Genomic DNA, 14,658 nt, shown 5'->3' with positions numbered 1-14,658 from the left:
AGTTTGTATCTCAAGATACCTCACTATAGAGAGAGAATCATATCCAACATATATCCCCAATTTTCTTTGGGGTCCCATTTTGGTGCGATTAAGTGGTGCAATGGGAACATATATCGCACACCCAAATAGTCTTAAATGGAAAATATTTGGCTGCTGGCCAAAAGCTAATTGCATAGGAAAGAACTGATGATAACTCGTTGGTCTCAAACGAATAAGTGCTGCGGCATGTAAAACAGCATGCCCCCAAAGCGAGGTTGGGAGATTTGTTCTCATAAGCAAGGGTCTAGCAATTAATTGGAGGCGTTTAATAAGTGATTCTGCTAACCCATTTTGTGTGTGAACATAAGTTACTGGATGTTCAACACTTATTCCATTAGCCATACAATAAGCATCAAAAGCTTAGGAAGTAAATTCACCAGCATTATCAAGACGAATTGCTTTGATTGAATTTTCTGGAAATTGTGCTTTTAATCGAATAATTTGAGCCAGTAATCTCGCAAACGCCAGGTTGCGAGAAGATAATAAGCACACATGTGACCATCTCGAAGATGCGTCTATTAGGATCATAAAATATCTAAAAGATCCACATGGTGGATGAATAAGTCCACATATATCACCTTGAATCATTTCTAGGAATTTAGGGGACTCAAATCCAATCTTTACTGGTGATGATGGCCTTAAAATTAACTTTCCCTGAGAACATGCAGCACAACAAAATTCACTAGTTTTAAGAATCTTCTGGTTCTTTAGTGAATGTCCATGAGAGTTTTCAATAATTCTCCTCATCATGGTTGTTCCAGGATGACCCAATCGATCGTGCCAAGTTATGAACTCATTTGGGCTAGTAAACTTCTAGTTTACAATGGCATGTGATTCAATTGCACTAATCTTTGTATAATACAACCCAGATGAAAGTGAGGATAATTTTTCTAATATAACTTTCTTATTTGAATCATGAGTTGTGATACATAAATACTCATGATTTTTCTCATTCATCGTCTCAACATGATATCCATTTCGACGAATATCTTTTAAACTCAACAAGTTTCTCAGAGACTTGGTAGATAATAGTGCATTATTTATTATAAATTTTGTTCCTCCAGGAAACAAAATTATAGCTCTTCTGGAGCCTTCTATCACATTGCCTGAGCCAATAATAGTATTAACATATTCCTCTTTTGGCACAAGATGGGTAAAATATATATCACTTTTGAGAATAGTGTGCGAACTTGCACTATCCGCAAGGCATACATCTTCGTTACATATCCTTGCCATTCTCTTCAAAGACAAATAATAATAAAATGAGTAGTATGGACAGTTAAATTGAATACTTGATCAGAATTATTTTTCTAAGAAACACTGTACATAAAATAATGTCATATACTAAAATTTTATTTTAAAATTTGACACATTTAATAATTTCAAAATTCATAAACATTAATATTTCATTTTTTATGTACATCACATTTGAAACTTAAATACATAGAAAATAAAACTTAACAATAAGTTCTTTACATTATTTATTTACATAGATACTTCACAATCCCACATATTAAACTATTTCATCATTGATCAAATGACCAATATTTCCTTTAGGATCCTCAAAGAAATCAGATACATCATAATGAGTGGTGGAGTTCTCAGCATCATTTGAAACAAAATTTGTTTCCTTTCCTTTGTCATCATTTTTCAAAGATGCCTGGTAAAGATCAACTAGGTGCCTTGGGGTACGACAGGTACGTGACCAATGGCCTTTTCCACCACAACGGAAACACTTATCCTCTGTTGATTTATTCTGCCCGATATTTCTTTCTTTATCCCACTTCTGGTGAGATCCTCTCTTTTGAATATAATTCTTTTTCCTCCCATAATTTTTCTTATTATTAAAACCTTGCCATTTACCTCTTCTGGGATAATTTGCCGCATTTACTTCAGGAAATGGGGCGGCGCCTGCTGGGCGCGCTTCATGATTTTTTAAAAATAATTCATTGTTGCGTTCAGCAACAAGAAGGCAAGAAATTAACTCAGAGTATTTTTTAAAACCTTTTTCTCGATACTGCTACTGCAGGAGCACATTCGAGACATGGAAGGTTGAAAAAGTTTTCTCCAACATATCATGATCAGTTATTTTTTCCCCACACAATTTCATTCGTGAGGTGATTCGAAACATTGCAGAATTATATTCATTTATAGATTTAAAATCTTGTAAACGCAAATGCATCCATTCATATCGGGCTTGAGGAAGTATCACCGTTTTCTGATGATTATACCTTTCTTCAAGGTCTCTCCAAAGATCTGCAGGATCTTTTAATGTGAGATATTCATTTTTCAACCCTTCGTCAAGATGACGACGAAGGAAAATCATGGCTTTGGCTTTATCCTTCTGGGATGCATTATTTTCATCCTTAATGGTATCTCCAAGATCCATTGAATCAAGATGAATTTCAGCTCTAGTATCCATGATAAATAATTGTTTCCAGATATATCAAGAGCATTGAATTCAAGATGAGAGAGTTTCGACATAATGAAAAATTGTTACTTGAGTCTTCTTAAAAATTTGATCAAAGTCTCGTGCTGATAACGTGTTGTGAAATAAATAAAAGATATATTAAATATAAAATAAAGATGTATAAATAGAAGATTCTAACGTTAAAATAATTAGTTCAATAATGATTTATATATATATAATAATATTATATGTTGTAATGTATATATATATATATATATAAAGATAGAAATGAGTATAAAAGTAAAAAAAGAGAATTGCATTTGTTTTTGTTTTATTATTGCTGTGTGTCTCTCGTAAGATGGCTTCTATATATATAGGCAAATGAAGTTTGATTTCCAACTTCATTCAGTATTGTAAATGAAAATCAACCGCCTATATTAATGGGCATTCAATTTAATCTTATTGCAACACTTATGTATATATTTATTTTTGTTTTGTATTAAAATTTTCTCTTTATTTTATTACTAATCATCATTAAACCTCACATATGGCCCTGACCAAAAAAAAAAGAAAAAGAAAAACCTCACATATGGCTAAAAGATGATTGTTCCCATCCTGGTACAATTATGTTCAAACTTCAAACCAAGTATACTAATTTCACTGGAAAAGGAGACACAGCACCCTTCAAAATTTTAGATCACCGCCCCACCAAAAACATTTTTCTTAAAAAAATGGAATGTTACAATTAGTGGTGCCAGATCCTTTAATTTCTCACTCATGAAATCAATATTCTTATAAACGGATGATCGAGGCAATGCTTTGTTAAATGATATATTCTTCAATCAATCAACAATATTCAATGAAACAAAAGGTATTGGCCAACACAATCAACAAATTGCATAATCAAATCTCTAATGAAACAAACTTGACTTTGTCAATAACCCTATAAACTACTATCTATGATTACCATTATCATATCATATTATCATATATAGCATTAAACATTTAAACATGATAATTGGGATGCTTATCTAGAAGGTTATCCGGCATGTCTATTAATCTTGTGACAAAATTAATTTATTAACCTTCCTAGATTACTCTCTGGCTCTATTTAAACATAGCATCATCATCATCATCTCTATCACATAAAGTTGTACATTGTCATAATCAATTCACTAGCAATTAATTAATTAGTAAATTATTGTGTATTGTGGTTCTTCTGATTGTTTTTGTGCTGAAAATATAGGTTACGTGAAGAATTATATTATGTTTGTTAACCAACTTAAGTTGGTTGAGTGATTAGCTCACTCGTTCACTTAAATAAATGCCGGTGATTCGAATCACACTGTGTGTATGTATCAACTCAATGATCAAATGACAAACCGATCTGCGATAGATTAGTCTTTGGTCTGCCGGACTGGATGATACTCGAAACAAAACATACATTACTATATATATATATATAGTTGCACTAATATATAGTAATGGGAATCCTTTTGGCTTATAAGCCGGCCTAATAATAATATATGACCAATGAAAAGAGTATTGAGAAAAATGAAAATCATGGAGTTGCAATTATCGGCTATGCAAGAATAATGTTTGTGGAATCTCATCTAAAATTGAAACTACCAAAAGGGTATTTGTCAACTATAAAGAAATTTCTTCTTCACATAATCATAAGGTTGAAGCAATGGTTGATGGATATAGAAGTATGGTGGAGAACCCATCACCAATGAGAAACGCAACAAATCACATGATGCTGGGATTTCTTGCTGGAATTTCGACAGTTATGTTAGTTGCTGCCATATTGTTCTGCCTCTTTGGAACAAAGCTCATTGCACTTTTCAAACAACATAGGACTTTGAAAGGTGAGCTTCTAGTTATTTTTATTTGGTTCTCTAAAAGAATACTTGTCATTTAATCACAAAAATAAAATAAAATAACGAATTGCATGGCAGAAATTATGTTCTTATTTTAAAACCAATAAATGCATACATTCATCTAAGATAGGAGTGGAATTTTGTAGCATAATTTTTATTTTTATCTGAATTTCTTTTGGTGCAGGTAAAGAGTACAAAAGCTTCAAAGATGAAACAATGCCTCTAAGGCGTTTTACCTTTGATGAAATAGAGAGAGCTACCAAGAACTTTAGCCAAGAATTCTTACTTGGTTCTGGTGCATTTGGAAATGTTTACAAAGGAAATTTTGAATTAGAAGGAACTTTAGCCATTAAGAGAGCTCACGGCGAATCCTTCTTAAGCATCGATGAATTCCGAAATGGTAAGCTGACACAAGAGAAACTTCAATCAATCATACTTTCTTTTCTTTCTTAAATTTGAATTTTTTTTTTTTGTTATGTTCTTGGCAGAAGTTAGGCTCCTTGCAACTGTAAAGCACAGAAATCTTATTGGTCTAGTGGGGTATTGTGAAGAACCAGGTTAGTTAGTTCTTGACATTGATAAATTTGTTGCCAAAGAATGCTGCTTTGATAGCATGCATTCAATTGAGTTTAGTTTACCTTGATTCTCTCTTTTATTTGCATATAGCATACCGAATACTGAATAATTCTAACAGAATTATTGTTATATGATCACACACAAAAAAAAGGTAAATGTATATCAGCAGATTCCAAATATTTTCATGCTAACATGGCTCAATTATGTGTTTATCAGAAAGATTTGGGGCAAGAATTCTGGTATATGAATATGTACCAAATGGCTCTCTGCTTGAATATATGATTGGTAAGTCAACTATTTAGGACTTCATTTCTAATTTCATTTTCAGTAGAGTATATTCCCAAATAAATTCTTTAGGAATTTCATGTCAGACGTTTTTGTCTCTAAGAAAATTTTATTACGTTGAGTTTCTTAAACTTTACAAAAGTAAGACATATAAGTCTTTTTGTTATACTTTTAAGGACTTATTTGTCCAAGCGAAAACAATGGATCTAACTAAGATAGGGATTTATATGTCGTGTTTTTGTAAACTTCACGGACCTCGGCATAATAAAATTTTCTTGGGAACGAAAACGTGCAAAGCGAGGTTCCTTAGGAACCAATTTGAATATATATTCTTTTCAGTATTTCTCTGTTTATATAATTTTGTAAAAGTAAAAATCAAAACCAAAAATAGAATTTTATTGTTTACTTTTTTATTTATAAAATTTATACATAAAAGACACTACAATAGAATCAGATATGAAAACATGCCACTATTCTTATCCATCTTAGAACATAAAAATATGAATGTTGCCTTGTATAGGAAGGAAGAATAGCTTGACTTGGAAGCAAAGAGTGAACATAGCAATAGGAGCAGCTAGAGGTATATATTATATCCTTTACATGACTAATTAATTATTTATCCAACAATTCAATATAACAAACAAGAAATCCTCTTAACATTTTTTTTATATATATATATAGGCATAGCTTATTTACATGAAGGAATAAAGCCGAGTATAATTCATCGTGATCTCAAACCAAGTAACATCCTATTAGGTGAAGGTTTCGAGGCTAAGGTCTCGGATTTCGGGTTGGTGAAATCCGGCCCTATTGAGGACCAATCACATGTGAGTAGCCAAATCAAAGGGACACCAGGGTATCTTGATCCGGCATACTGTTCAAGCTTTCACTTGACAAAATTCACTGATGTTTATAGCTTTGGTGTCATACTTCTTCAACTTGTTTCAGCTAGACCTGCTGTTGATACAAATGAGGTACAAAGCAAGCAACATATAATTGATTGGGTAAGCAATGCAAATCATAATGAGTTAATGACCTCACAAATAATAACTTTCTCCATATAATAGCTTTCTCCATATAATAGCTTTGGTGTCATACTTCTACAAGTTTTGTTGCTCTCTCCATATAATAACTTTCTCTTTTACATTTTACTATTTTAGATCTATAGGCAATTTAATGTTTTTGGACTAAAATTGTATCCAAATACACTAAATTGTCAATGAACTTTGGATAATGAGACTCACATAATGGGACTTACCTGTGATGAAAGTTACAAAGTTAATGATTATTTATCATTTTATTAATCTCTCATTTTAGAGAACCTTTTTTGTCTAACAAATATTCCATAAGTATTAAAGGGAATGGAAAAAGTTATAAATATTACTATCTTGACAATATTTGAAATTCACCTATGTAGATCTTGGAAATATGTTTGCATGTGTTGTGTTCATGTCCCATTCTTTAAAATTTTGATGTTTTTTAACGTGTGCGTATCGTGTTGAATGTCTATGTTAATGTCAATATTTTTCACTTAATGAATGACTTTTGAGGCAGCAACTCAAAAGTCAAGTACTTATCATGATGCAAAAATATGATTAAACGGCCAAGATATTATATATTGACAGTATATCAAAATTAATCAGTAAAAGTGGTTGCTATCTATGTTGTTGTAGGCAAGCCCTAGCTTAGAGAAGGGTAATGTTGAAGAAATCATAGATGCAAACTTGCTATGTCAAAGTGAGCCATGCAATATGAGAGTTATGCTGAAGATGGGTCAACTTGCTTTAAGATGTGTGGTTCAAGAACCAAAAAGTAGACCTACAATGATTCAAGTGTGTCAAGAACTAGAACAAGCGCTATACTCTGAAGATACCTTCAACAACAAGCAACATTCTTCAAAGGGTTTCCCTAAATCAATTGGATTGTCTCAGCAATCATCAGTGCAAAAGAATGATAGCTTTGTGAGCATAGATGGTGTTGGACTTCAGAAATTCCATATTGATATGGATAGCTTATCATTTCAGAGTACAAGGTTAATGTGCCTAGAAAATAATAGTATAAGTATTGACATTGATAACAACAACTTGAACAGAATTCAAGAGGATGGGGACATATAAAGGTATAATTAATTAAGATCTTAGATGAATTATATATTTTCATCACTCTTCCTATGTTTGAATGGAGAATATTTTTGAACAATTTGTATAGACATGGCCATATTAATATGGTGTAAATTAAATTATTATAGTTGTGCATTTATTTAGAAGAAAAAGAACATAATGAGAGAATTTTATTTTTGTATTAACATGTGCAATGTTCAAATAGTTTAAAACAATTTATGAACAATTTTTGTATTAATCATTTATATATATCTTTTTATCAGCTTAAACTTTCAAGAAAAGTGACTTTATAACAAAGGGATATAAACATTAGAAAACAATATAAAAGATAAAAAGTTTTGTAAGGCATAAGAATGATCTAAAAGTGTGCACATATAATTTACAGAACATCACTCCATAGAATGATGAGAAAAGATTATGACTGAATGATCAAATATCCAATGTCACCTTTTGGGTTTGGTGTTCTATTTCCAAAGATGCTTTTTCTCCCTCAGGCATTAAGCTAACATATCCCAGGTTACTTGTTACATTGCATTAATTGACCAAATGTTATCTTTTTTTTATCTTCTCAAACTTTGTTAAATTGAATATACAACCTGGTGGTTCACCAGAAGCTCAATGTCTTGCTAAAAGGGTACAAACACTACATACAAACATAAATAACAGGATGATACTGCTGCCGCCGCCGCCTTCATCAGCTAGAACCGAGTTCGGCGCATGGAGCCAAGGTTCTAGAAGGTAGGGGAACGCCCCCGCCCCTCACAGATATCGGAGGACCCCGTACCGAGCTGGCTCGGCTGACAAGATTGGAGTCAAGAAATACAACTACAACTGTGATATCATCGTGGAAATGCCGCCGAACGCCACGGTCTATTTTCTTCAGGTCGGAATACCTCATCTCTCGTTTCTTTGCGGCTTCCTGAAGAGCAACTTTGATGAGCCTCCGAGCAATTCCCTGCAAAGACAACCAAATTTAACCCTGACATCTACTAGCATTTACTCTCCGATTATCCTACAATGGAAGTGTTGCATCCTAATTAAAAGTATCAATCTTCCATGACAATTATTCATTGTAAACAATTCAGGTCACAACTTCTTTCCTTTCCTAAAAAAAATGCATCATCATTTCTTTTATCTGATAGGAAAAAAGTTATAACTGCTCCATACAACACAACAACAACAACAGTCTTATCCCACTAGATGGGGTCAACTACATGGATCAATCGATGTCATTGAATCCTCTCATATATCATGTCCACAATAAGACTGTTTATAACTGCTCCATAGTAAGTGATAAAAATAAATAAACAATGGAATCAATTAACTTATGAAACTATTTAAAATGGAAAGGTATGTTATATATAGTAAGTGATGAAAAATAAATGTTTAATTATTCGTAAGGTCCCTAAAATTTCACTCAATTTTTAGTTAGATTACTATAGTTTAAAATTTGTTCAAGTCCTTATATAATACAAAAGTAACCAAATCTCTATAGTTTAAACATTTCAATCAAGTCCCTTTTTGTTGGAAAATCTTATAATGAAACCCCTATATTAGATTTTTCTTTTTTGGTGTCTAAAAGAGAAAAAGAAAAGAAAACCCGTACATGATAGAGCCCTACTTTTTCTGAAAATTGTGGTGCAATATAGGGAGAACTCAATTACAAAATTTTTAAATTATAGCAATATATTTCACTTCATAGGGATTTAATTAGATCTAAATTATAAGGACTTAATTGAAAATTTTTGTATAACATAAGGTCTGAACTACAAACTTTTAAACTATTTGGACCTAACTGAAAATCGAGTAAAATGATAAGCACAAGAAGTATAACTAAACCAAACATAAAACATATAGCATGTTCATCTTACGTTGTGTGGATGATTTTGAACTATATCAACAGCATCCTGATTACTTAGGTGTTCCCAAAGACCATCAGAAGCAAATATGAGAAATTGATCATGCTCTTGAAGTTCATGAACAGAAATTGATGGTTCAGAGCTCAAAATTGGTCTTTTGAAAGTTTCCCGAAGTCGAAACTTAGCATACAAAGGTTCCTTGTTAAATTCTGCCTTTTTAAGGTACACATCACCAATGGATCTTGAGACCTGTGACAGAAAAATTTCATAACCAATTTGTATCACAAAAGATAAGTCTAAACAATTTGCAACCATATACAAACCAAATCCATCACACCATGAGTCAATGACTCCATCCTTCCAAACTTCAAGTTCCAACTTTCATCACTGTAATTTGTAACTAGCAATATATTTCACTTTATAATAATCAAAACTACACATGATAAAACTTCACATTTTTTTCCCTTATGATTATCCAATTTTGTTCTCTTTCTTTACTCGATGCATTTTTCTTGTTGAAAGAACATGGTTATGATTGAAGTGGATATAAGTAAGAGATAGTATATTTATCACTCCTATTCTTATGATATAAAACTAACCCATAATTGCAACTTACAAGTCACATGACATGATTCCTAACACATGAAAAAGAGAAGAAAATAAGAGACATTCCTTTCTTTTGCTTGATTGTAGAAACTAGTATGAAGAAAGGGGAAAAAAGTAAATAACCGTTTGATCCTACTATGATAAAGAGGGGGAAAAATAAAGACGAAGTTCTCATTTTAAATAAAATCACTCATTTCTCTGGTTTTCTTTCTGAAAGTTGATATAACTTTGTGTGAACTGAACACTTATTTCCCTTTTTCTTTTCTTTATTACAAATTATCTCTCAGTATCCAACCAAAAGAAAGAAGGAGCTCTCTGATTTTTCTCTCTCTAATCTCTCTTCAACCAGGTATTTGAGCTTAATACACTAGATAAATAAAAACACCAATATATAATATTATTCAAGGCCAAAAGCTTGCTATAGTACAACTAGTACGATTGCAGGAGTCCAGTGCAATAAAATTCTTGACAATAACACAATGCCCAATACTGAAAAACTATTAACATTCTAACATTTCCTCTTAAATCTCAAGGTTACACTGCTTTTAGAATTTTTTTAATAGAACTAGAAATTTACCGGAAGGAGAAGAGAAGAGAACGTACAGAAAAAGATAAGGCATCATACATCATACATATATGAAAGAAACAGCTAAGACCGAAAGGGATAGACCATGTAACAACACTTGTCAGTCCCTTGGAATATCAGCTAGACAAAACACCATTAAACAGACAATGTACAGAGCACCACATGGAATCCAAAAACCGAATCCTATCCCAAATAAAGTCAATACTCGATAATTGAGTCCGAATAATTAAAGCTAGAACTCCATGGTAAGCAGTGCACCAAAGCACTACAAAAAGAGAGGATAACACACAATCGTTGCTTCTTTACACAAATTAGTCATGCTGTTAGCTTGATACAACTAAACCGACTTCAAGACAACCATTAAAAAATATAAGATAGGTTCTATAAACACTAGCTGAAAAAACAACTCAAGTATCACAAACGTTAATAAAGGAAGTGGTGAGTCAGCAGCAGAAATACTAGGACAGAGGGTCTGAGATTTCAGTACTCAAGTAGAATAACAAGGGGCGAAGGAGACCGGAAACACTAACATCAAATTGAAATTATAGTGGGGTTTGCCAAAAAAGAAGACAGGAAGGCAGCGAGGGCAGACAGAACATATCTGATTGATATTTCACATGATCTGATATACTACATGAGCCTGAATCTTGGACAGAATGAGATGGCATGATTAATGACCTTGGATGGATGAGTGGTCCCAACCACTTTATATTATCTGTCAAAATCAAGGCTAGATTATTCTAGTTGGGTAGTTGGTATCATAACTTCATCTGATAGGAAGAACTAATTCCTAGTTATACAACTAGTTTGAGCCAAGTACTAATATATGAATAACCTGATGTGATATCATTTGTAATATGACAATTATTTTATACCAATATATATTGCTGCGGCGAAAGACTACAATTATTTGATTTAATTTAAGCTTCGATTTATTGTTTGGTTGAAGAAACAAGACTTATATTTTTCTCCCCACAAACTACTAGCCCATCTCTTCATGTTTTTACCCTCTTACAGTGATCCTCAAATCCATAGAATCCCAGTTTTTATATTTGATATGTTAAAAGTTCAGTTAAAACTTATAAAAGGAGATTCTCAAGCCAAAATATTGAAAGAAGAAGGTATTTGACAATTAACATGATTACCCATGTTCAGGTATTGTTTATGATATTTGGCATTTAAGAAAGACAGTTTTCAATGTAATAACATATTTAATACCAGTTTCTAATTTTTGCAACCCACCCCCCCCCCCTCCTTCCCCCACACACACCAAAAAAAAAAAAACACGCCACGGTAGGGCCGGAGGGACCAAAAGAAATGCAACATGACATTATCACTGAAATCAAACAAAAAGTCATGATAACAATAGAAGACAGTGATTTAGGCACGCCTATATCTGCTAAGCTAAAAAAAATATTGACAATATATGCACTCCAATATCGCATATTTAGAATGAAAATTAAGAATCCGATATCCTTGTTAATAAAAACGTTAATCACCAATATTCATATAAGGAACTTACCTGTATCAGGCCCTTCACTCGCCATACGTTATGCTTCAAAACCACAATTTTCGAGTCATCCGGATGCAAAGAATGCATCTCTTGTCTCACAGATTCTATACTCACGTTATGCTCCGATGACAGCTGGATTGCCAGAACCTCCCCAGTTGCCCTGACAACCCTCCCGAGCACAACACGGGAATCCCCAAGGTTAGCAACGTAGAGAGAATCACCACAAATCACACCAACCAAACAACATGATCCCACAGCAGCAATTTGAGGATTCATAGGCCACTGTTTAGTGACCACTGACAGAAAACCCTCTTCTGTAGCTTGGTACGCCTTCCGAATGACCTCCACAGACATAGACTTATGCTCAGATGCAAATCCTTAACAAAATAATAACACACACACACATACACACGCAATATCAATACAATGTTCAGAACCAACATCAAACCAAATACAAACTCTTAGATGTTTCTGGAGCAGAGACTTCTCTCGCACTGTACTACTGAATATGTACTCAATCAATTACCACGCCATCTCTCACTTTAACTATATTTTTAATGCCATAGCTAATGAAATACACATTCAATGGTACAATACAAGAAACTTCTGCTCCACATGCACCTAAGATCTCTCTTGAGAGCATAGAGTCATTATAACAAACACAAGGGATGCAACTTAAAAGAAGCCATTACTTTTTAGATGCTGGAATAGGTTATCACAAATGTAACGTGATGTCTCAGGACCGCCGTGACCATCGTAAACACCAACAAAGGTACCATAAGGGCCAGTGTCAAGCAAGCTTAAGGGACCAGACTCAATCTGGCTCTGATCCTCAAGCAAGTTGTTGGCCTGAACCACAGCCATAGAGAATTCACCAAACAGATGCTGCCCGCAATCCTTGTACCACAGCAAACCCTCCTTCCGCCCGCCGGAGACATCGGAGCCCTTTCGATCCGGTGATGATCGTCGCCGCCAGCAGGCAACCAGAAAGTCCATAAATTTTGATAGCATCCCTCATTTCAAACCAAAACACCCACCAGGTTCTTCTTCACATCCAAAAAGTTGGATGCAAAAAATGACAGTAATCCAGTTTCTTCACACAACTTCACACCTATTGTTATTTGTAAACACAAGCACCTATCTTGAAGTCCCAAATCAAACATGAAAATTGGATAAATACAAGGTTGAATTTCAGTCAAAGGGGCAAAAGGGTACCTGAAAATATAAACAACATAAATAATAACAATAAAAATAGTTGCTGAAAGGAATAGTACTACTAGTTATTGTAGAAGGAAGAAATAAAGTTACTTGATTGATGGAACAACGTTAGATCTGCAGATCCAAGAAAGTGAAGGGTGTTGTAGTAAAGATAGGGTTTTTGGTGTGAGTTTAAGATGTTTTGTAGTTGTTATGAGTTTGTATCGGAGAGAGAGAGAGAGAGAGTGATCGGTGATCGGCGGAGAAAGGAGGGAAGAGAAGGGAGTGAGGTGACCTGAAAGAAGCTGAGAGCTGAAAACTCTCCTTTTTATCTGTTTGTTGTTGTTGGGTTCGGTTGTTGTTTGTGTTCTTCTTTTTCTTTTCTTTTCTCTTTTTCGAAACACACCGAAGGAAAAGGGCAAAACAAGTAATTCTCCCTTCAATTTCTCTCCCTAAATTCTCGATTTTTGCTATGCTGGAAAAATACTACATTTTTAATTTATAAAACTAAGGGTAAATATCTTCTAAGACTCCGACCATTTTTTCATGGGATATAGCACTTCTTAATCATCACTAAATTTTAAATAGGTTCTTATCTATCTATATAATTTGATCGTTTAACCTCTATAACCAATTGCCAACGAATTACTAGTATGATGTATCAGGTGAATGCTAAATTATCTATTTTAAGTGTTACGTATCAATTAGAATCGTTTTAAGAACAAATTATCTTCTTTCTGTAAATAAAACATTGTCGTTGCTTGACATTCCCATAAATCCTCTTCATCGAAATATTGAGAGGATAGAGTTTTCATCTTACATCATTATAAGAAGACTTCGCAATAGTGAGCATGAATATTGTGAATTCTAGTTTGTCATGCAGCCATGAGAAACGATGTGGTGGGTATGAAGAGAGTTGGAGCAATCGAATGAGTGCTGATGGAAACAGTCTAAAAAAAGTGTCGAAAAAGAAGTGGTGCTCTTAACAAGTAAAAATTGTTTGGGTTGATTTTGTTGGACATTGTAATAGAAAAAGGGTCTAGTGTAGTTACAACTGTATAATGATAGTGTGCTTTTATTTGTGTAATCTTAATGTTTTACAAGTGGTTAAATATTGAATATACAGTTTAAGCTAAATATTGAAATTGTAGTAAATTATGGTCCTGGAATAATAGACATTATGTATTCAATTATCCATGTTTTTCACATTTCATGATTAATGCATAATACAAAATCCTGATTTGGAGAAGTAAAAAACATAATCACAATTCACACTTACATAAAGATGAAATATTCTCATTTTACAATAACAAAATTTCAAAATGTTACTAACAAATCTTGTGAGTCAAAGTTTTCACAATGTATCTCACAAATCCTGCGAGAATAAGTTTTCAAAATGTAACCACACCAACCATATTTTTGACATTATACAAAATGTGTTAGAATTTGGTTGAATTAGTCCCACATTGCTTAGGATAGCAAATGGAGTGGGTGGCCTAGGCTATAAATATGAGGCTAAGTTCTCCATATTTTTGCATTAATCGGAAACACTTAAAGCCTGTATCTGACTTTTCTTTTCATCTATAC

At 33.3% G+C, this 14,658-nt stretch overlaps 2 protein-coding genes across 2 annotated transcripts; one reads left to right on the top strand and one right to left on the bottom strand.

Annotated features, from left to right (window-relative positions):
• Positions 1–3,957: 3,957 nt before the first annotated feature.
• Positions 3,958–7,451, top strand: LOC130939360 (probable serine/threonine-protein kinase PBL18). Its single transcript, XM_057867474.1, has 7 exons — positions 3,958–4,317; positions 4,514–4,729; positions 4,818–4,886; positions 5,122–5,190; positions 5,711–5,770; positions 5,872–6,194; positions 6,864–7,451. The coding sequence occupies exons 1-7, from the start codon at positions 4,140–4,142 to the stop codon at positions 7,305–7,307; spliced, it is 1,359 nt and encodes a 452-aa protein (XP_057723457.1). The 5' UTR covers positions 3,958–4,139; the 3' UTR covers positions 7,308–7,451.
• Positions 7,452–7,688: 237 nt separating this feature from the next.
• Positions 7,689–13,519, bottom strand: LOC130963290 (probable protein phosphatase 2C 46). Its single transcript, XM_057889422.1, has 5 exons — positions 13,183–13,519; positions 12,567–13,089; positions 11,884–12,251; positions 9,182–9,418; positions 7,689–8,265 (listed from the first exon to the last, which is right to left on the bottom strand). Exons 2-5 carry the CDS (start codon positions 12,883–12,885, stop codon positions 8,005–8,007), a joined length of 1,185 nt encoding a protein of 394 aa, XP_057745405.1. The 5' UTR covers positions 12,886–13,089; positions 13,183–13,519; the 3' UTR covers positions 7,689–8,004.
• Between the last annotated feature and the right edge of the window lie 1,139 nt (positions 13,520–14,658).

This window comes from Arachis stenosperma, chromosome 1 (genome assembly GCF_014773155.1).
Source record: "Arachis stenosperma cultivar V10309 chromosome 1, arast.V10309.gnm1.PFL2, whole genome shotgun sequence".
NCBI classification, from domain to species: Eukaryota; Viridiplantae; Streptophyta; class Magnoliopsida; order Fabales; family Fabaceae; genus Arachis; species Arachis stenosperma.
This window is presented reverse-complemented; position numbering and strand designations above follow the sequence as displayed.